This window comes from Phyllostomus hastatus, unplaced genomic scaffold, assembly GCF_019186645.2.
Source record: "Phyllostomus hastatus isolate PE091 unplaced genomic scaffold, TTU_PhHast_1.1 phas_scaffold_1224, whole genome shotgun sequence".
NCBI lineage: Eukaryota > Metazoa > Chordata > Mammalia > Chiroptera > Phyllostomidae > Phyllostomus > Phyllostomus hastatus.
The window spans coordinates 1,033,282-1,054,559 of NW_025334008.1; the positions used below are offsets into that span (position 1 = coordinate 1,033,282).

At 59.8% G+C, this 21,278-nt stretch overlaps 2 protein-coding genes across 4 annotated transcripts; one reads left to right on the forward strand and one right to left on the reverse strand.

The window, feature by feature from the left end:
* The first annotated feature begins 201 nt into the window (after window positions 1-201).
* SCAF1 (SR-related CTD associated factor 1) lies at window positions 202-14,422 on the forward strand. 3 transcript variants are annotated; one of them, XM_045856270.1, is made up of 11 exons: window positions 202-267; window positions 2,955-3,068; window positions 3,295-3,352; window positions 4,083-4,177; window positions 4,469-4,569; window positions 4,658-4,773; window positions 7,522-10,335; window positions 10,999-11,081; window positions 11,305-11,523; window positions 13,569-13,697; window positions 14,005-14,422. In XM_045856270.1, exons 2-11 carry the CDS (start codon window positions 2,961-2,963, stop codon window positions 14,194-14,196), a joined length of 3,915 nt encoding a protein of 1,304 aa, XP_045712226.1. In that variant the 5' UTR covers window positions 202-267; window positions 2,955-2,960; the 3' UTR covers window positions 14,197-14,422. The 3 variants fall into 3 exon arrangements, with proteins under 3 accessions (XP_045712226.1, XP_045712227.1, XP_045712228.1); XM_045856271.1 differs by lacking the exon at window positions 202-267 and adding an exon at window positions 298-729; XM_045856272.1 differs by lacking the exon at window positions 202-267 and adding an exon at window positions 750-1,136.
* Window positions 14,423-16,152: 1,730 nt separating this feature from the next.
* Window positions 16,153-21,207, reverse strand: IRF3 (interferon regulatory factor 3). Its single transcript, XM_045856436.1, has 8 exons — window positions 20,963-21,207; window positions 20,064-20,236; window positions 19,289-19,460; window positions 19,132-19,202; window positions 18,085-18,277; window positions 17,616-17,996; window positions 16,734-16,849; window positions 16,153-16,396 (listed from the first exon to the last, which is right to left on the reverse strand). The coding sequence occupies exons 2-8, from the start codon at window positions 20,226-20,228 to the stop codon at window positions 16,172-16,174; spliced, it is 1,323 nt and encodes a 440-aa protein (XP_045712392.1). The 5' UTR covers window positions 20,229-20,236; window positions 20,963-21,207; the 3' UTR covers window positions 16,153-16,171.
* Between the last annotated feature and the right edge of the window lie 71 nt (window positions 21,208-21,278).

Consider the following 21,278-nt stretch of genomic DNA (forward strand, 5'->3'; position numbering starts at 1 on the left):
TGCTGTCGCGGCGTGACGGTGGCGACGCGCGGACTACTCCTCCCGGCGTGCGTCGCGCTCACCCCTGCCCCGGTGCCCCGTTGACTGTCGGGAAACTGAGTCCAGAGCCTTCCCACCAACCTTCACGGCACGGTGCATTGTACTTGAAATCCCGACAAGCTCGGCGGTGCTTTAGCTCCGCCCCTCTCCTCCCCCTTCTCGCGAACCTCCCCAGTCGGCCCCGCCCCGCGCCGGGGCCGGAGCCGCAGCCGCAGCCCGAGCGGCGGGGTAAGATGGCGGCGGTGGTCCGGGCCGCGGGGCTCGGGCCTATTGGGGTGGGCGGGGCGGAGTCGGGTCGCTAGTATTCCTGTGGTCCTCTCCACATTCCGCAGGGCCTGAAGGACTTAGTGGGGTGGCCTCCGGCCCGGCAGCGGCGGCGGAGCCTGGCGCCGAGCGGGGACCTTCTCAAGGCCCCGGGACGCGTCTGTGGGTGCCGGGGGCATCTACGGGGCGTCCCCGTGGGAACTGGGGACGCCCACAGGGCCTGGACCGAGACTGGCGCCAGCTCTCCATCACATAGCCTCCTTGGGCCATTTCTGTAGACGCTGTTGATCGTCTTTATGGACTGAAAGGAGGCTAGGGTCTGTTCAGAGGGTTCTGGGGCCATCTTGAGATCTTGAGACATGTCCCAGGGGTGAAGGAGGTCTGCAAGAACTGAGGAGTATCTGCTGAGCCATCTGTAACTCTGGGGTATGTCTGTTGGGGCTGGGAAGTGTCTGCATGGGCTGACCTGAGGATGCCACTCACCGACATGGGTCTGGGGCCATTTAGCAGGCCTGAAAGGACTGTTCCTGGATTAGGAAGTCGTTTAGGGGTGGGATGTACCCACGAAGGGAGGGAGACGAATACTGAGATGTGCCGAAAGGCCTGGATGAGTCTCCAACGTCTGGGGAGTGTCTAATCTGACTGACAGAAGGCTGGGGGCAGTTAGAAGGACCTGGAACCATCTCGGTGGCTTTGAGTGTGCCTGCAAGAGTGCGGTCTCTGTGCCTGGAGCAAATGCAAATGCCTTTTGGGGCCAGATAATCAGATGGAGAATAAAACAAAGGAGAGTATTGGAAAATTTGCGGAGCTCAAATGTGCTTGCACTTTAGAAGGTAATTCAAATGCAAAATGTTTTGAAAAGTCTGCCTTGTCCTGGGGTTATAGAGAGAGTTAGAATTAGTCTACTGGTCTGGGAACGTCTGTGGGACCACCTAGCCATCTAGTGCAGTGCTTTTCAAACTCTTTTGACCTTGATCTACAGTAAGAAATACTTTTTATTGAGATCCAGTACCTACATGTATTTCACTAATACTCGTGTCTCATTATTATTTCCACTTACTACTTGGGATGTAGTGTGAAGAGTTTTCTGTTGTGTTCGATTCACTTTTTTATAACAAGCTATTTGTGAAGCACTCTACTGCTATTTGTGGGAATCGCTCACTGATCTAGAAGGACCTAGCAATGCCTGGGGAGCCTTCTCGTGTCAGAAACATCTAAGCCAGGAGTTTCTGTGTGTGTCTGCAGAGTGTGGGATATGTCTGAATGGGCAAGGGAGCATGCTCATACCCACAGAGGGTCTGGGATCTATGTGTCTGTAGTCAGCAGATGTCCATTAAGCTTTTGTTATGTGACAGTCGCTGTGGCTTGTGCTTTCCCAGGGAGGTGCTGGAGAGCATTTCCAGGGCTGGGAAATATCCTTAGGTCCTTATCAGGGTGGGTGTCAATGGGAGTTAGGGAAGGAGCCTCACACTCTTAGAGAGCCGAGGGGCTGCTTGGGGGAGCTTTGGCAAAGCTTGAAAACCCAGTGGGAAGGAGATCAGGACAGAGGTCTTTCCTTTGCAGGTATGCAGCGGGGGAAGGGGAGGAGCAGATGTGGGGGAAACCTGGGCCCTAAAGTCTAGTAATAATGATAATTATCGTTACCCTGTATTGAGCACTGGGTTGAGCTAACTCCATGGCAGAAGTGTTGTCTCCTTTCGGTTCTCACCGCTGTTGTCTGAGGTAGATGCCCCAGTCGTGCCTCATAGAGATGAACACCCTGCACTGGGGGTAGAGGGGTTTGAAGCTTTCGAGGAATTTTGAGGCTGGGTATTGTTTCAGAGTAGCAGATTGGACAGTTGGAGGGATGGCTGAAATATACCTCTTTTCTCTAGCCCTAATGAAGACGACTGCCAGTCTGAAAGACAATCTTTTAAATTCAGTATAATCTAAGAGTGTTCGTGACTTTGCAAAAGCCTCAGCTGCGCTTTCGTGCAGTGGGCAGATGGGCCATAGGCGATGTCCCCATGGGGTCTGGTGGACAGCGTGCCTTTCTGAAATTAGTCTTTTCATTTCAAAAGTGGCACACAGGTTTTGTAAGTCACACTATCATAGCTCTACCTTATATTACGTGTATAAGTAGTCTTGGAAACTGGATGCTGTAGGAAGTTGCATTGTGCCTGAGGCGCACCCAGCATTCTGGCACATACCTCCTTTTGGGAAGGTTGTACTACGTGAGACCCTGAAGCACGCTGCTTGAAATCACAGTTCAACAGAAAGAGTCTTGGCATTGGGTTGGATCCCAGGAGGGTGGGCCCTGGGGTCATAAGTTGAGTTGTGGGGAAAGCTGTGGGAACTGGGGATCAAGGTGTTGAAATCAGAGTCTGGGATGACCTCCTTTCCACAGAGGAGGCAGCTGAAATTCAGGCAAGGGAAGAGAATCACCCTATTCTTGCTGGGGTCTGCACTGGATCTGGTGCCCACCCAAGGCCTGGGGTGAGGTGGGGGAGAGGAGGGATCCTGGAGAGGATGCTGACTCAGGCAACACTGGAGGCCCTTGAGGTCTTCGTGACCATTTTCTGTGTGTACCCTGCCCCGAGCGCACATGCACACACACACCCATCCCCTGGCCTGCTGGCCTGCACTCCAGACTCTCACCCCTCAACCTCCAGGTGACCATGGAGGAAGAAGATGAGTCTCGAGGGAAGACAGAGGAGTCGGGTGAGGATCGGGCCGATGGGCCACCGGACAGAGACCCCACGCTTTCTCCTACTGCCTCCGTTCTGGTGAGGCTGCGAGCCACCTGGGGCCAAAGGAGGGGGAGGGGGCCGAGGGGCTGGATTCCGCTTGGGCCCTGGTGGGAGGAGGGGCTGCCGGCCTAGACCCGTGGCCCCTGGTGGTAGGGTGTCTAGAACACCCATCTCCCAGGAGCAGAGCTTGTGACCATTTGCACAAGTCCCCTGACTACTACCCTTTCTTCCCACTCCCCCTAACCCCCCATCTTTTCTGTAGCGGGCCATTCAGCAGGCTGTGGGAAGTTCCCTGCAGGGGGATCTGGCGAATGATAAAGGTATGCTAGCTTCTGGTTCCTCTTAGCTCCCTGCCCCATCTCTGCATTCTCTATCCCAATTTCACTCGCATACTTTTCTGAGGTTTCCTGGGTGCCAGCCACCCTTGTGCCGGCACGGGAGCTAAAGATGGGTCGAACCCCCGTGGCAGCCTTGCGGGGTGGGGGGCTCCCAGTCTGGTGGAGGGGAGGCAGTCACAGTGCAGAAGTAGCCAGTGGTGCCTTGGGAGGGCAGGCAGCCCAGCTAAGCTGGCATGGGGGAGACAGGGCCCAGGAGCTTCCCAGAGGGTGTGACAGAGGGTCTTGGAGAACATAGTAGAATTGTCAGGTGGAAAAGAAAGCCCCCGGTAGAGTCGACGGCAGATACACGGCACAGGGGAACCGTGCAGGACTGGGCTGTGGTCCCTGTGGGCTGGCGGGCGCCGGTGGGAGGAGCAGCAGCAGGGGTTCACGAGGATGGGGCCACGGCCTGGGTCCAATGCTGAGCTTACCTGTCTGGACTTCATCCTGAGGGCAGCTGGGAGGATGAGTGGGCGAGAGAGTTGGAGCCGCAGAAGGAGGTTGGGGAAGTCCTTCTGGGACCCAAGTTGGGAGGTGGTGGATGGAGGCTGGGAGAGCAGGTAGGAGCGTGGTTCCCTTGTCAGGAGGGAGGATGGGCTTCTCTTTCCTCCACCCCATGAGATCTCTGCACCTAGTCTTCTGTCCCCAAACCCCGGTGCACAATCTTCTGCAGATGGCTCTCAGTGCCATGGCCTTCGATGGAGGCGCTGCCGGAGCCCACGGTCAGAGGCCCGTTCCCAGGATTCGGGGGGAGCTGACACAGCTGCTGTGAGTAAGGAGGGTGCGAGGGAAGACTGGCGCTGGGCCTGCATCCCTGCGATAGGGAGACGGGGTTGGGAACCCGGGCTCCTGGGCCTGGGGTGCTGATCGGGGCAGTGTTGGAGGGTCCAGGGATAGACCTTGGGTCCCGGAGGCATCAGGATGAGGGAATTGGTTGACTCCTTTCATTTCTTGGGGGTCTCAGTTGTCTGGGTTCTTGAGAGGCAGGGACTGGGGAAATGGAGCTTGTGGGTCCTCACAGGATCGGGGTCAGGGTGGAGCCTCACTTCCTTGTTCCAGGTGTTGGACATGGCCGCAGACAGCTTCCTGGCGGGGTTGGTGAGCATCCTGGATCCCCCAGACACCTGGGTTCCCAGCCACCTGGACCTGAGGCCCGGCGAGTGAGTAGTCTGTCAGCTGGAGTGGGAGGGGCCTTGGGTTTGGAGCTGGGAGCACCCCTAAGGCTCACTCACCCCTTTTGTCTTGCAGAAGCGAGGACATGCTAGAGCTGGTGGCTGAGGTCCGCATTGGGGACAGGGATCCGATCCCTCTTCTGGTGCCCAGCCTGCTGCCGCGTCTCAGGGCCTGGAGGATGGGCAAAACGGGTATGCGTGGCCAGGGCAGAGCTGGGCCAATTGCCGACCTCGGCTCTGTGGGAGTCTGCTCTCGTCAGAAGTGAGAGTTGTGATGGTCACATCAGCTAGATGGAGCTGTTGTTTTCACGTCTTCTTTCCTGTTACACTGTAGTGAGGGATGACAAACGCACAGATGTGCGTGAAGAGAATCCTGACGTGGTAGCCACCATGTGGGGGCAGTCAGCACATGGGAGGCCCTCGGTGTCCAGGGTTCTGCATGTCAGTGTAAATGCATGGGGTCTTGTCTCCCAGGAGGAGACACTCGAAGCAGCTCCACCTTCCAGAGCAGCGGTCCCCAGACTTTCAGGCACTAGGGACTGGTTTCGTGGGAGACACTTTTTCCGAGGACAGGGGTGGGGCGGGTGGGGAGGGGACAGGCTGTGGAGCTCAAGCAGTAATGCTTGCCCGCCGCTCACCTCCTGCCCTGCAGCCCTGTACCTGACAGGCCCCCGGGGTTGGGAACCCCAGTTCCAGAGGACAGAACGCTGAGAGAAGGGAATCGCATGCTCAGGGTGGCACACAGTCATTTAGCGGTGGTGGCCCTGATTCCCCGGAGCCCAGAGCCTGGTGTGTCTAAGTGTAAATCCCAGGTCACTGACTCTTCTGCCCAAATGGAAGCCTGCGCCCCTCCCCTGCACACGCAGTGGTGGGCCTGGGCGCCCAGGGGCTGGGGCGGAGGCTCTCAGATTGGGGCCAGAGGCCGAATCGCCGGGAGGCCTGCTTGCTGCACAGGTTGCTGGGCCTGCTCTCAGGGTTTCTGAGTCAGCGGATCTTGGATTTGCGTTCCTGAGCAGTTCGCTGGTGACACAGTGTTGCTGCTGTCCCCCAGGGCCCTGGTGAGACCCTGAGTTCAAACTTCTGTTTGCCTGTCCGTACCTGTGGGGGAGGGGTGAGAGGCACTGTGGCTTGCCCACCCTCCGGGCCAGTGCACGGCTTCCTTGTCCTCCTTCACAGTGCAGTTTGACTTGGCCCTTAGGCTCAGGGGACGTGGTGCCGAGGGCCACCCCACTCTTAGGGGCCCAGAGAAGTGATTCCATCTCTTTTAAAATTAGAAGCCATAGAGGCTAAATAAACTAATGGATGGGACAGTGTTCCAATAAAACTTTATTTGCAAAAACAGATGGTGGACTGGACTTGGCCCCTGGGCCTTAAGTAGTATTAGATGTGTGTAGAATTCACTAGTTGGGTTTTTGGTCTTCATTTTGAAAATACTAAGAACTTAATGAAAAAGGAAAGAAAACTCATTCTTCTTTATCTTAGGTAAAAATTATAAAAAGGAAAAGAAGTAGAGGGCTTGTGCTTCCAGACCGCTCCTGCCTGGATCTTTTCATGTGTGTGGTTCAGGTCCCGGGGATAGTGACCAGGGTCCTAGGCACTCGGTTGTACCCACCGCGTCCTCGCTGCGCCAGGTGTGGTCTGGCGCCTTCTGCACAGGTCTCCCGGGGCCCCTCGTCCCTGTGAGGTCTGGATGCGCCCATCACCGTTGCACTACCCCCCCCCCCCCCGCTTTATTTCCCTCCAGAGCTCCCAGCAGCAGGCGGACTCTGCGCTTGGCACGTTGATATTTCTCTCCTCGCTCAAATGTGAGCTCCTAGAAGGCAGGACTTTTTGTCTGTTCTGTTCACCATTCTATTCCTGGCACCTAGAGCAGCACCTGGCACAGATAGGTGATGGATAAAAATGTGTTCAATGGACACACGAAACCCCGCTTCATAGATGAGGAAACTGAGGCAGACAGAGGTGGAGCAACTTGCCCGTGGTCAGGTCACGAGGGAGGGCCAGAGCCTGGGGTCCGCAGCAGGAGGTGGCTCTGGAGCTGCCTGTGCAGCCCTGTGCTTCCCTGCCTCTGTCCCCACGATTCTGCGGGGTCCTTGCTAAGGGAGGCCCCTGCAGTGACGTGTGGTTGACAGAGGGGCTCTGGACTCTGCTGTGTGTGTCTGAGTCCTGGACCGGACACCTGCCCAAGGTGCAGGACTGGGGCACTGAGACTTGTGCTTAGAAAGCAGGGTTCAGGAGTACTGACAAGGTGACCCAGGACAGCCTGATGGCCCATAGGAAGGCGTGGACTCTGGCCGTCCCGTCACCAGTCGGGATTGTCTCAGAGTCCTGAGCAGATGTAACCCCTTGGGCGGTGCTTCTTGCACAGCGAACGGCTCGCAGTGGGGATTTGGCCACTGGAGCTCCCTCGCCCGCCCCTTCCTGGCTCTGTAGCGGGAGCTTCACTTCCTCAGGCTCCCGTCAGTCGCTATAAAGCGGGATAACCTCTCACAAGAGCGGCTGACCCAGCAGGCCTGAGCTCGGCCTTGCAGGTGGTCCAAGGTGTGAACCCTCCTCTCCCGCAGCCTCAGTGGTCAATGCGGGCGTGGGCTGCAGCCAGTGTTGGTCTCAGGACATGGGAGTGCGGGCTGTGGCCCCACTGACGAGGTGTGCACCCTGACTCCTCCCACTGTGTCCTTGGGGAAGCTGCTGCAACTCTCTGTGCCTCAGTTTCCTCCTGGGAACCTCGGGTCACAGCATCTGTGGTGTGGAGCTGTCAGGGATATCCTCTCAGTTGACACACGTGGGGCACTGGGGGCAGTGCCTGCAGGTGCCCTGCAAGCTGAGTAGGGGGGCAGGCAGTCGTGGATGGGCGCCTCTTGGCCCGCAGCGCCCTCTGCTGGGCGGTGGGAGGAGGTCGCACTCCTGACCGCAGCTTTCGGTCTCCCTGTTCCTTTGCAGTTTCTCCTCAGGCTCACTCTTCTCGACCCACCTGTGCCCGTCACCTCCTCACCTTGGGCACTGGAGACGGGGGCCCTGCCCCACCCCCCGCCCCTTCCTCTGCGTCCTCCTCACCTTCCCCTTCCCCCTCATCATCTTCCCCTTCTCCTCCTCCTCCCCCACCACCCCCAGCCCCCCCAGCCCCACCTGCCCCCCGATTTGACATCTATGACCCCTTCCACCCCACCGATGAGGCCTACTCCCCACCACCTGCTCCGGAGCAAAAGTACGACCCCTTTGAGCCGACTGGCTCCAACCCCAGCTCATCAGCTGGGACCCCGTCCCCTGAGGAGGAGGAGGAGGAGGAGGAAGAAGAAGAGGAAGAGGAGGAGGAAGAGGAGGAGGAAGGCCTATCCCAGAGCATCAGCCGCATCTCTGAGACCCTGGCGGGCATCTATGATGACAATAGTCTGAGCCAGGACTTTCCAGGTGATGAGAGCCCCCCCCCGGACTCCCAGCCCCCGCAGTCCACTGTGGCTGCTGGCACGCCCCCCCAGGCAGACTCCACCCGGGTGGACGGCACCACCCGCCGGCGAGTCTTCGTGGTGGGGACCGAGGCGGAGGCCTGTCGGGAAGGCAAGGTCTCCGTGGAGGTCGTGACGGCCAGTGGAGCTGCCCTGCCTCCCCCCTTACTGCCACCCGGTGACTCAGAGATTGAGGAGGGTGAGATCGTCCAGCCTGAGGAGGAGCCAAGGATGGCTCTGTCTCTCTTCCGGGCCAGCAGCCGGGCTGCCCGCCCTCCTCCTGCAGCCCAAGCCACCCCCACGACCCAGCCCCCACCCCCACCGCCTGCTCCCCGAGCCCCAGAGGGCGACGACTTCTTGTCTCTGCACGCCGAGTCGGATGGTGAGGGTGCCCTACAGGTGGACCTGGGAGAACCAGCCCCCGCACCGCCCCCCACTGATGCACGCTGGGGTGGCCTGGACCTCCGACGCAAGATCCTGACCCAGCGGCGGGAACGGTACCGCCAGCGCTCACCCTCCCCGGCTGCCCCCACCCCAGCCGGCCCACCTGCCCGCAAGAAATCACGGAGGGAGCGCAAGCGCAGTGGTGAGGCCAAGGAGGCCACGTCTTCCTCATCCGGCGTGCCTCCGGCCCAGCCAGCCCCAGCCTCCCCCTGGGACTCCAAGAAGCACCGCTCCCGGGACCGCAAGCCAGGCTCCCACACCTCATCGTCTACCCGCCGCCGCTCTCGGTCCCGCTCAGCTCGCCGTCGCTCACGCAGCCCTGACCGCCGCCGTGGGGGCAGCCGCAGGTCCCGTTCCCGGGAGAAGCGGCGCCGGAGGCGGCGCTCGGCCTCCCCGCCCCCAGCCACCTCCTCTTCATCGTCCTCCCGGCGCGAGCGGCACCGAGGCAAGCACCGGGAAGGGGGCAGCAGCAAGAAGAAGAAGAAGCGGTCCCGGTCCAGGGGCGAGAAGCGGTCAGGGGACAGCGAGAAAGCCCTGGTGCCGGCCCAGCCGCCCTCTGGCTCGACCTCCCTGGGCGGGGAGCGTGACAGCCGCCGCCGGGGGGCTGTGCCGCCCTCCATCCAGGACCTCACGGACCACGACCTCTTTGCCATCAAGCGGACCATCACCGTGGGCCGGCCGGACAAGTCTGACCCAAGAGGCTCCTCACCGGCCCCGGCCTCGTCGCCCAAGCGCGAGGTCCTGTACGACTCGGAGGGACTGAGTGCTGAGGAGCGGGGCGGCAAGAGCAGCGAGAAGGACAGGCGCCGCTCTGGGGCCGCCTCCTCCTCCTCCTCCTCGAGGGAGAAGGGGTCCCGGCGGAAGACGCTGGACGGGGGGGATCGGGACCGGGACAGGGACAGAGATAGGGACAGGGACAGGTCATCGAAGAAGGCCCGGCCCCCCAAGGAGTCGGCGCCCTCCTCAGGACCCCCGCCCAAGCCGCCGGTCAGCAGCGGCTCAGGCTCCTCATCCTCATCCTCATCCTCGTCCTCCCGGAAGGTGAAGCTGCAGTCCAAGGTGGCGGTGCTGATCCGGGAGGGTGTCAGCAGCACCACCCCAGCCAAGGAGGCTGCATCGGCCGGCCTGGGCTCCATTGGAGTCAAGTTCAGCCGTGACCGGGAGAGCCGCTCCCCCTTCCTCAAGCCGGATGAACGGGCCCCTGCCGAGGTGGCCAAAGCAGCTCCGGGCAGTACCAAGCCCAAAAAGACCAAGGTTAAGACCAAGGCTGGGGCCAAGAAAGCCAAGGGGACCAAGGGAAAGACCAAGCCATCCAAGACCAGGAAGAAGCTCCGCAGTGGGGGCAGCAGCGGGGGCAGCAGCGGCCCCGTGGCACTGAAGAAGTCCAAGGCGGACAGCTGCAGTCAGGCGGCGGGGGCCAAGGGTGCCGAGGAGACTTCCTGGTCTGGGGAAGAGCGGGCAGCCAAGGCCCCCAGCACCCCTCCCTCCAAGGCAGCCCCTCCGCCCCCCGCCCTCACACCAGACTCGCAGACTGTGGACAGCAGTTGCAAGACCCCTGAGGTCTCCTTCTTGCCTGAAGAGGCTGCTGAGGAGGCTGGGGGCCGAGGTGGGGCGGAGGAGGAGGAGGAGGAAGAAGAGGAGGAAGAGGAGGAGGAAGAGGAGGAAGAGCAGCAGCCTGCCACCACCACGGCCACGAGCACGGCCGCGGCTGCCCCAAGCACTGCCCCTAGTGCGGGGTCCACAGCCGGTGACTCGGGGGCAGAGGACGGGCCGGCCACCCGCGTCTCCCAGCTGCCCACGCTGCCCCCACCCATGCCCTGGAACCTTCCCGCTGGTGTGGACTGCACCACCAGTGGCGTCCTGGCCTGTGAGTGTCCCCTGTGGGGGGGCGGGGGCCAGGGCAGTCTGAGGCAGGCACAGAGGATCAGGGAAGATGAGGGCACTGACATGGAGGCATAGGGGTGTTTCAGAGAGGGTGGGGACGCAGTGACCTGGGCTGGGGGCCCGCAGCGGGTCATGGGCCGGTCAGGGCCTGTCCAGATGGCTTCCAGGTCTTTGGGAGCAGTGGGTGAGAGGCCAGCTCGGCCCAGGCTAGTGGAGCAGGAGGTGGCCTGGGGTCCTCCTAGAAGTGGACTGGTGCAGATTCAGTGGTGGGGCCGGAAAGAATGTGAGGGGAGCGGGCAACAGCGTCCCCTAGGGGATGGCAGCGGCCTCTGCCAGATCACAGAGAGGGGAGCGGGGCCAGGACGTTCTCTGGGGCTCGGGAGAGAATCTCACTTCTGCCAACACCTTGTCACTGAGTGGCCCTGGCCATAGCACCCCCAACACGCGCACGCTGTAGTCCCCAGAACACAGCAGGTGTTGGGAGGCTCTTTCAGTGGCCGAGGCCCACTTTCCTTAGTGCTGAGCCTGCGGCTTCGAGGCCTGGCCAGGGGCACAGGGCAGGACATGGCAGCGCTCGGAGCAGTGAGGCTCACGGTCTCCTCTGCCAACCCCGCTCTCCCTGTCCTGGCCTCTCTGCCTCCTGTAGTGACTGCACTTCTCTTCAAGATGGAAGAAGCCAACCTGGCAAGCCGAGCAAAGGCCCAGGAGCTGATCCAGGCCACCAACCAGGTGTGCTCCCCAGGGAAGGGTCCCCACAGCCCCTTCTCTTGTCCTGTGCCGTGGGGTAGGAGGGGAGCTAGACAGCTCCCAGCAGGCCTTGGGGCAAGGTATTGGCCTGGAGTGGAGCTTGTGGCCCTTGAGACTGTTGGGAAACTGGGGTGGGAGTAATAGGGGTACTCGTTCCCTCTTCCCCTCCAACCTCCCTTTTGTCACCCTCCAACCTCTTCTGCAGATCCTCAGCCACCGAAAGCCACCCTCCGGTCTGGGGGTGACACCGGCTCCTGTGCCGACCTCTCTGGGTCTGCCCCCTGGCCCCTCCAGCTACCTGCTCCCGGGCAGCCTTCCCTTGGGGGGCTGCGGCTCCACCCCTCCCACCCCCACTGGGCTGGCCGCAGCGTCTGACAAGAGAGAGGGCAGCAGCAGTTCCGAGGGACGAGGGGACACAGACAAGGTGAGCTGGGCTGGGGAGAGGCAGGTCGATGGTGACAGTTTTGCAGCAACAGGCGCGGAGGGAGGGTGGCAGAGACCAGTGCCAGCAGACGGGGCCTTAAAAGTGGAGTTGACACTGTGTCAGGAACTGCACGCTCACTCCAACGGATGAACAGGAAGGGGGTGCCGGGCAGGTTTTTAGGAAATTGTTTTTCACATATGTTGTAAAACACTAGTATAACTTACGTATACATAAAAGGAGAGAGCGAGAGACAGAGATGGAGACACAGACACAGCCGTGCCCCCTTCAGCTTACCCCTCGGGCGCCCGCATCCGTCCCTCGCTCCCCACCTTCTGTGTGTGGGGAAAGGCGGCTGGCCAAAGTTGAGCACTTCCTAGATGGAGGGACGAGGAGTGGATGCCGGGCAGATCTGAACAGGTGTCTGTTCCGTTGCGTCTGACCCCTCCTGGGCCTCAGCCTGTTACCTCCTCAGTCGGGTCAGGTCGGGGCATTGCCCACCTTTGTACGCGTCCCATGCAGTGCCAGGGGGAAGAAAGCGAGACAAACCTCGTAAAAAAGCCCCGCAGGAGAGAGGGGCAGGGAGGGGCACAGCTCTGGTGGTGCCCGGTGACGACACGTGTGCAGGACAGGGACAGCATGGACCCTGCGACCAGCAGTGGGACCCTGGCTCTGTCCCGGTGAGGCCGCCTGGCTCTGTCCTCCACCTGTGGGCCCCGTTGCCACATCCGAGCTGCCCGTGGGGAGTAGCCCCCTTTCTCTGCAGAGACCTGCTTCCCGCTGGGTCTGGGGGCCCCGGGAGCCCTCCCAACTGTGGGGTGGCACTTCCTGGATGGCCTGGAAGGTCAGCAGACAGTTGGCGTTCTTGCCATCTGGTTCGAGATGTTGGCCCTGAAGTCTGGAGTGTCCTTCCCTTGCAAGGCCTCAGGTCACTGTTTGTCTTTTAAGATTTTATTTTATTTATATTTTAAGACTTTATTTTATTTTTAGAGGGACGGGAAGGAAGGGAGAAAGAGGGAGAGAAACATCAATATGTGGTTGCCTCTCACCCCCTACTGGGGATCTGGCCTGCAACCCAGGCATGTGCCCCGACTGGGAATCGAACTGGTGACTCTTTGGTTCATAGGCTGACACTCGATCCACTGAGCCACACCAGCCAAGGCTAAAGATTTTATTTTATTTTTTAGAGAGAGGAAGTAGGGGAGAAAGACAGAAACCTCCCTCCTGGTAGAGCTGTTCCTTCTGCCGGGTTTTGCAAAGATCTCACTGGAGGTTGAGGCAGGGGTCACAGGTCTCTCAGCTGCTCCCTGTCCTGTACCCACAGCCGTCACCGTCAGCACAGCCACGGCTCCCTTTGACTGCTCCTTGTTGTGCCTTCTCTTATGTCGCCTCTGCCCGCCCCGCAGGTGCTGCCTGCAGTTGGCCAGTGAACTGCGGAGGGGTCTGGTCCCTCGCCCCGACCTCGGGCGGGGGCACTGGGGTTCTAGCACAGATGTGCCTGTTTGACAGCCTGAACCCTGAACTCTGAACTGTCGGCTCGCCTCCCACCCCCACCCCTGTGCTTCTAGCCAGTCCAGGACCCCCAGGGCCCCTCACCCCACTGTCCACTCAAGGGCCGGGACAGTGTCACGAATCCCATGCTGCGTCTTATCACCACCCCTCTGAAAAGCTTTGCCGTGCTTTCTTGCAGTCAGAATAAGTCTTGCAGAGTCTGGTTCACCGGTCGTAACCGCCTGGTGAAGGCCTTGTCCCCCCACTAGACGGTGGACAGGGCACAGGATTGTGTGTCCATGATCGTGTGTCCTGGTCATGGCCCCTGGGATGGCCAGAGTCTCGCCTAAAGGACACTCGGCGGCCCAGGCCTGGTGGTGGTCCAAGTGACCACAGCGTGGGGGGCACCCAGGCAGACTCTGAGCAGGACTTCCACTTGCGGGACTCCTGGATGGCCAAAGAGGCTGAGCTGACAGGCGGGTGAGCAGGGCCGGCCTTCCACAGGAACTCACCTGGCCTGTGCTGTGCCCTTCCCCCGCCCTGTCCCCACCACACAGTACCTGAAGAAGCTGCATACGCAGGAGCGGGCAGTGGAGGAGGTGAAGCTGGCCATCAAACCATACTATCAGAAGAAGGACATCACCAAGGATGAATATAAGGACATCCTGAGGAAGGCTGTCCACAAGGTGGGCCCAGAGGGGGGCAGCGGCACAGAGGTTGGTGCAGTACGCGCCGGAGAAACAGACCTGTGCAGACAGATGTGCAAAGACGAGGAGACCGAGGGGTGGCGGGTTGGCCCCGCAGGGCGAGGAGGGTGACGAGATCTCCTCCAGCCCACCTGGGCCTGTTTTGTACGGGTGTCTGGGAGTAAATAGGGACAGCGGCCTGGACGTCAGGGAAGTGACTCCTACCCCAGTCCCGAGCTGTGCTCAGCGGTCCAGGTGGACGGGTCCTGGGGGCTGGCGATGACCACGGCTGCCCCTCCCTCCCCAGATCTGCCACAGCAAAAGCGGGGAGATCAACCCAGTGAAGGTGAGCAACCTGGTGCGGGCCTACGTCCAACGCTACCGCTACTTCCGCAAGCACGGTCGCAAGCCTGGGGACCCCCCGGGGCCTCCACGGCCGCCCAAGGAGCCAGGGCCCCCTGACAAGGGAGGCCCGGGCCTGCCCCTGCCCCCTCTCTGAGACTCCCAGCCCCTGCTCCCTCCTCTGCCTCTTTGGGACTCTGGACATATTTATGGCTCTACCGCCCCACATCCCTCCCCCGTCAGTGGGAAGATGGGGGAAGGTTGCTGTGGGGAAGAGAGCCCCCCCCCCCGCCCAGCCCTGTGCCCATGCCCCTTGTCTCCAGGCCTGGCCCCGTCGCCCCTCCCCTCCGTCCATGTCCCTCCCCCAATTTCATTAAAGATTTCATGAAATGTTTCCCCTGAGCCCCATGATTTTAGCTCTTTCTTTTCAGAGCCCGATTTGGGAAAGGATTGGGGAAGGACACGTAGGAGGCGTGGCTCAAGTGTGAGGCGAGTTAGCAGGGAGACCAGACTGTGTGGCTTGGGGCAAGTGCACTTCCCTCTAGGCCTCAGTTTACTCATCTGTGATTTCTTCTGTTGTTTTTTTTTGTTTGTTTGTTTTTGTTTTTAAGATTTTACTTATTTCTGTTCAGAGAAAGGGGAAGGGAGGGAGAAAGAGAGGAAAAGAAGTATCAAGGTGTAGTTGCCTCTCACAAGCCCCTAACTGGGCTAACCCAGGCATGTGCCCTAACTGGGAATTGAACTGGCGACCCTTTGGTTTGGGCTCGCAGGCTCAATCCACTGAGCCACACCAACCAGGGCTGTGATTTCTTTTATTGACTAATTTTTTTTTTTTTAGAGAAAGAAACAGGGAGAGAGAAACATCAATTTTTGTTTTTCTACTTTTTTTTTTTTAAGATTTTATTTACTTATTTTTAGAGAGGGAAGAGAGGGAGAAAGAGAGAGAGAGAGAAACATCAATGTGCGGTTGCTGGGGGCCATGGCCTGTAACCCAGGCATGTACCCTGACTGGGAATCGAACATGCAATGTTTTGGTTCGCAGCCCACGCTCAATCCACTGAGCTATGCCAGCCAGGGCTTGAAACTACTTTTTTTTATGCACTCACTGGTCGACTCTTGTATTCGCCCTGACACAGACTTGAATGCACAGCGCTGGCGTGTCAGGACGACCCTCTAGCTGACTGAGCCACCCAGCTAGGGGCATCTATATTTTTAAAGTGGGTGCTGTGAGGACTGAGTGAGGCCCCGGCAGGGGAAGTCGGCACATACCTGGTAGGGAGCCATTGACAGAGCGGTGGTGATGGGACACAGGGGTCCCAGGTCCACCTGGTCATTGTCCTCCAAGCTCAGGGCATCTGGACGTTCCCTGTCTGCCTTGGAAGTGTTGGTCCCCCGTTGAGTTGGATTGTGGTAAAAAATATACACACACGTACACACATGCGCACACACCAGTCCGATGAGGCAGGGGTGACTGAAACCACTCTAGATGGAGCGGGAAGCTGAGACGCAGCAAGGGCCGCGTCGTGTGTCGGGGGGCATGGCCTCAGTCCCGTGGCCCAGAGCCGGGGCATTACTGCCTGTGGGCCCCAGGAGTCAGGTGCGGACTCCTTTACAGCGGTCCGTCCCAGCCACGTGCAGAGGGCACCCAGAGCCCGGGGAGGAGGACTTGCCTGAGGTCACCCAGCAGGATTTGGGGGGACCCACGACCCCCAACAGACAGAACCGTTCAGTGAGGAGCTCTCTGTTTACTCAGCCTTGGCCCAAACTGTATGTAGGCCAGACGGGGATGCCAGATGCGGTCCCGGGCCTGGCTTGGGGCAGCGGCTCTGAAGCTGGGCCTGGATTCTGACCCAGCTGGCCATTCTGACTCTGTGGCCTTCACTCCTCTCTAAGCCTCACTGTCTCGGCCTGTGAAATGGGGATGACTGTCACCTCCTCACTGGGTCCGAGTAGAGAGGTTGGGAGGTGCCAAGTGTCCCCACACAGTGCCCCGCCCTCGTGCACCGGGCACCTGGGTATGGGCGGCTCGCACAGCTATGTAAACAGGCCTGAGAGAGGAGCAGTGCCCAGCATGGGTCAGGGCTGGCCTAGGGACACCAGATACACAAGTGGCGACAGTGTCAAGAACGAGTTTATTGGATGAGGTAAGGGGCCTGCACCTGAGTGGTGGGCTCAGACCACCCGGCGACCTCGAAATCCATGTTCTGGACCAGGTCCTGGAGATAGACCTTGTACTGGTCCGATGTGAGGGACAGCGAGTGGCCGTTGGAGATGTGCAGGTCCACAGTGTTCTCCAGCGAGGAGGCGCCCCCATCCCTGGCGATGTCCAGCAGGGCCCTGAGGCACGTGGGCACAACCTGCAGGCGGGGGAGATGCTGTCAGGGAAGTGCTCGACGCGGTCTAATGTAGAGGGTGGGGTTGCAGCTCCCATATTCACAACCAGGGAGGCCAGGGGATCCCCAGGAGCTCAGGCTGAGTAGCTCAGGTCAGGAGAGTCCCCCAGGGTCCGAGGTCCCTCACAGACGCTTCTAGGCCCTGCCGTCCGCCAGCTCCCACGGGGCTCCGTGGTTAAGGCCGGGGGACTTAGCGGTTGGAGTTTCTCGTGGGGCCTCCTGGGGGCAACCGATTCCCTTGGGAAGACTGCCCCCGACCCCCACCCCCGCCAACAGCTGCAGGGGCTGGGGCTGCAGGCACCTTGACCATCACCAGCTTTTTGGTCCACGGCTGGTCCTGGGGCCACGACTCTCCCACACAGAACCAGAGGGCGTAGCGTGGTGAGCGTCCGCTTCCTTCGATGAAGGCGATCAGGTCTGGGGGCCCAAGAACCTGGTCAGGGATGGGAAGACCCTGCCTGCTCCTCCCCCTCCCCCGGAGCCATAGCTGCTTCTCCGTGGGCCTAAAGCCTCACACACCCCTGCCATCCAAGCTGGGGGCTGCAGGTTTGTGTCAAGGCCTCACAATTCTGGCACAAACAAAGTTCCTTCCCCTTCCCACCGCTCAGGGTAGGAGTGGAAGATCTGGTCCCACCTCCCCCCAAGCCTCGGCCTTCAGGGTGGGGAAGCAGGCCCAGGAGGGGCACCCACTCCCCTAAAGACATAGAGGCAGCCGTCACTGGTCTCTGACCCCCTTGGGCCACACTGTCCGATGTGTAACCCTTAGCCGCTGCCAGGGCTATTTAAATTGCAACTAATTAAAATGCAAATAAAGTTTGAAACTCACCACAGCTAAGTATTATATAGCAGCATGTGGCTAGCAGATACCATACTGGACTCTGGAAAGAAACTTCTATTGGCTACCAAAGTCCTATGGGATCTCTCTCTGGTGTCTGACTGTCTACCATGACTGGTAACCATGGCGACGGCTAGGCAGCCCATTCCCTCAGCCCCATCTGCACAGTGGGCCCTGTGCCTCCTACCGGCTCTGGGCAGGGATGTGGAGAGGGACAGTCCTCAGACTTGGCGGGCTCAGCTTACGCTGCCCCCAGGCAGAGCAGTGGGGTCCCAAAAGGTCTAACCCCAGACTTCTTGCTCGCTGGCCCACTTTCTGCAGCAGAGGAAGGCTTGCCCACTCACTCACCTGTCAGGAACGGCCCCAGGTCGAACACACCTCCTTCCTTGTCCTTGGGGACCTCGCCGCCAGGCCCGTGAGCAGTGTCCGGGAGGAGCTCCTCGCCCACAGCCCAGTATGTGCGGCAGTGCCCCAGCCTCCGGGCGCAGATCCACTGCCCTGCTCTCCACAGAGCTAGTCCTCCGCCCAGGGAGCTCAGCACGCGACTCACGTAGCCCACCACGCCTCTGTCGGTCAGGAAGGCCCCAGGCTCCGGCAGTGGGATTGGCTGCCCCGGCAGTGTCCTGTCCCCCGAGTCTGATCCCACCAGCCGCAGGCCGTGCGGACAGAAGGCAGTCTGCTGGAAGACTTGGCGGCCCCGGTAGAAGGCGGTCACCTCGAACTCCCACTCTGAGTGGCCGAGGCGTGAAGGGAGAGAGAGTATGAGGGGGCCTGTCACCTCCGACCCAGCCCCTCCCTGCCCACGGCTGGCACTCACCTCCCTCGGGCACAAAGAGCTGCTTCAGTGGGTTTTCAGGGGGTTCCAAGTTTGGGCAGGGAGCAGGGATATCTAAGTTGGGGCTCTGCAAGAGCTGAGGGGAGTATTCGGGGGCGACAGACAGGCTTGGGGGCCCCTCATCTGGGATTGGGCCCAAGGCAATGCTACTCAGTAACTGCTCCAGATTGTCTTCCTGGAGAGGGGGAAAAAAAGAAGGTTCTGGGCATTTCTTTTTGAAAGATTTTATTTGTTTATCTAGAAAGAGGAGAAGGGAGGGACAAAGGGAGAGAAACATTAATGTGCAAGGAAAATACCAGTCCGTTGCCTCTCGTGCACCCTGACCAGGAATTGAACTGGTGACCTTTGGATTTTGGGGACAACACTCAATCCCACTGAGCCACACCAGTCAGGGTGGTTCTGGGCATTTCCACAGCATTTCCTGGAGACTTCCCTTGGACCCGGCCTTGGGCTCACAACATGGGGACCCAGAGAGCAGACAGCCCTGACCTTGGCCCTCAAGGGCCTTCTAGACCAGGGGAGAGACCCAGGGGTACAGGCAGCAAAATACATGCTGGGATACATGGGGACGATAATGGGCGTAATCATCTCGTGGGTGCGCATTATCCACGGCCAAATATGGCAATTCCATCCCAAGGATGTGGCTTCCTGCAGGCAAGACCTGGGAAGGGAAGTCTGGGCAGAACTTCAGAGGGGAATTTCCTGGGCATGGCCATCGGCAAGATCAAGGGTAGGGAGTTTCTGAATTCCAGAGAGGCTGGAAAGCGAGGGAGGCAATAGAAGGTGTGCCAGGCCCCTGAATGCCTGGTGCAAACGGAGTTTTCCTCGGAGGGTGCGGGGAAGCCATGGGAGGGCTGTGAGCAGGAGAGGGATGGGTGGGCTCAGGGTCAGGTGAGGGACAGAAGGGAGGCCAGGGAGGAGGCTGGGGAGGTGGTCTGTGGGGAGGAGATGAGGCCCAAACAGGCCCCAGGGAACGCAGAGAGGGGACGGGACAGAGCCTGGGAGCAGGAGGGCTGAGCACATTCTTACCTGGGTGTCAGAGGCGCTGCATATGCCATCAGTGTCTGGAGAGGTCCCCTGCTCAGGGAAGTCCCCAGCTCCTGGTGAGAGAGGTGGTGATTGGAGAAGGGGTACTTCGGACTCTCAAAATCCCACCCCTCCCTGAGGAGCCCCACTTCCAGCACACCTGAGGTCACAAATTCATAGACCTTGTGTGGGTCCCGGGGATCCTTGCTCCGATCATCAGCCAAACGCAACACTTCCTTCCGGTTCAGGGCAGACCTGAAATTCCGCTTCCAGGTCGGCAGGTCAGGCTTATCCTTCCCAGGAGTGTAGGCACCGCTGGCCTCCGCCCAGGCCTGGGGGACCAGTGTACCAGGATGGAGAAGAGGATGATTCAGACCCCACCCCAAGGGGCATAACCCTGCCTCCTCCGATCCTAACGCCTCCCTGGCTCCCCTGGCACACTGCTAACTTGGCTGGGTTCTACTCCCAAACTCCAGGATTCTCTGTGCCCCAAGACCCCCTACCTCCACCTTTCAAAAACCTTTGCTTTCTAAACCAACTTTCCAGGTCCTACTGGGTGTCTAACTCTTGCCACCAACCTGCCCCAGGGCAATGTCGTAATTACCCCGCCCCTTCCCACTCTGACTCAGTTTCCCACCATTGGGGTATCCTAATTTGGTGGTAAATAACCACAGCTTCAGCCCACTGTGGCTCTCAAATTCCAAGACCCACCCGCAGAACTCTACTTCCCAAAGCACAACCCCCAGTGAGCCCTGCACTCCCAGGATGTGTTTCCTTCATGGTCTGACTGGTCTAACCCCGCTTTCCTGGTTCTATCCCCGGCCCCTCCAACCCTGCCAGCTATCCGCCCCACCCCATTCTAACGCCACCCCTCGGAGTCCACCCCGTCGTGTGGCAGCTTCGGCCTTCCCGAGTGAGTCTCAGCTGCCACACACCTGGAAGATGCCAAAGTCCTCCTGTTGGGCATCCTGCCTCAAGCCATGCTTCCAGGGGATGCGGAAGCGTGTGCGGCTTGGGTCCAGCCAAGCCACGCCCTCCAGGTGTCCCCCGTCCAGCTGTGACACCAGCCAGGGTAGGATCCGAGGCTTCGGGGTTGCCATGGTCGGGCCTGTGCGGGGGAAAAAAGGACGGTTCATGGGTGCAGGCGGCCTCAGGCCCCCTGGCTCGAGAGTTCCACACCCGGCCCATCCTCTCAGGGGGCCACTGCACAGGTCCCTCGCCTATATTTTCTTGGGGTACAGACCTCCAATTGCCATCATCCAGAGAGGCTCATCAATTCAGCGAGGACTCCCAAACCCATTTAGACCCTCTCATTTTCCCAGCTTCTGTGCAGACCCCTCTAGCCCCCTCAGTTCCGCCAGCATAGGCCCTTCCCTCTTCCACTGTAAACCCCTCCCCTCCTCCCCATCACCAAATGCAGGTATCCCGGCTTCCAAGGTGAAACCTAATAGCAGGTGCTACTCACGTGTAGACCTCTACCTGCTACACCTACTCCCGTGTGAACCCCCTTCCACAGCTCCCCGACATGAGATCCCCTCACCCATTTCCACTGAAGATCTCCATTCACAGTCTCCCCGGAACAGCCCCCCTCTTCCAGGGCACGGTCCCCACTTTCGAAAGTGGATTGCCTTCCCTTTACCGAGTACACCCTCCTCTTTCCCCCCCCTCGCTACTTTTTCTAAGTATTTCTTTTTTGTTTGCTTTGTTTTTGCACCAGCCACTACACTTTTCCTCTCCTTGCTTCTCTTTCCCCAGCATACTCAGCTCTCCCCATCCTTTCTCCAGTTCCTCACTCCTGGATGCCACCAATTGCCCAGCTCTTCCGTGTACCTACCCAGTGGGACGGGGTACGCAGGGTGTTGCAGCCCAGCCCTGACTTTGAGGTCCGGTAGCGCTCGAACTCGCAGCTGCACACCGCCCCTTCCCGTCAGCTGAGACTGACAGCGGTGGAGCTTTGTTTTCTACCGACTTCTTGAAATAACAAACGACTTGATCGTTGTTTGGGTGACAACCAAAGAGTCGGAACCCGAAGCCCGGACGTTCCCCCTCCCACCCCGTGCCGTTTTTCGGCCTTCAGGCCACCGGCATGCTGGGAACGTCACATGCAAATTAGGCAACTCCCTGGCTACCCAGCGCTCCGCCTCCTCTAC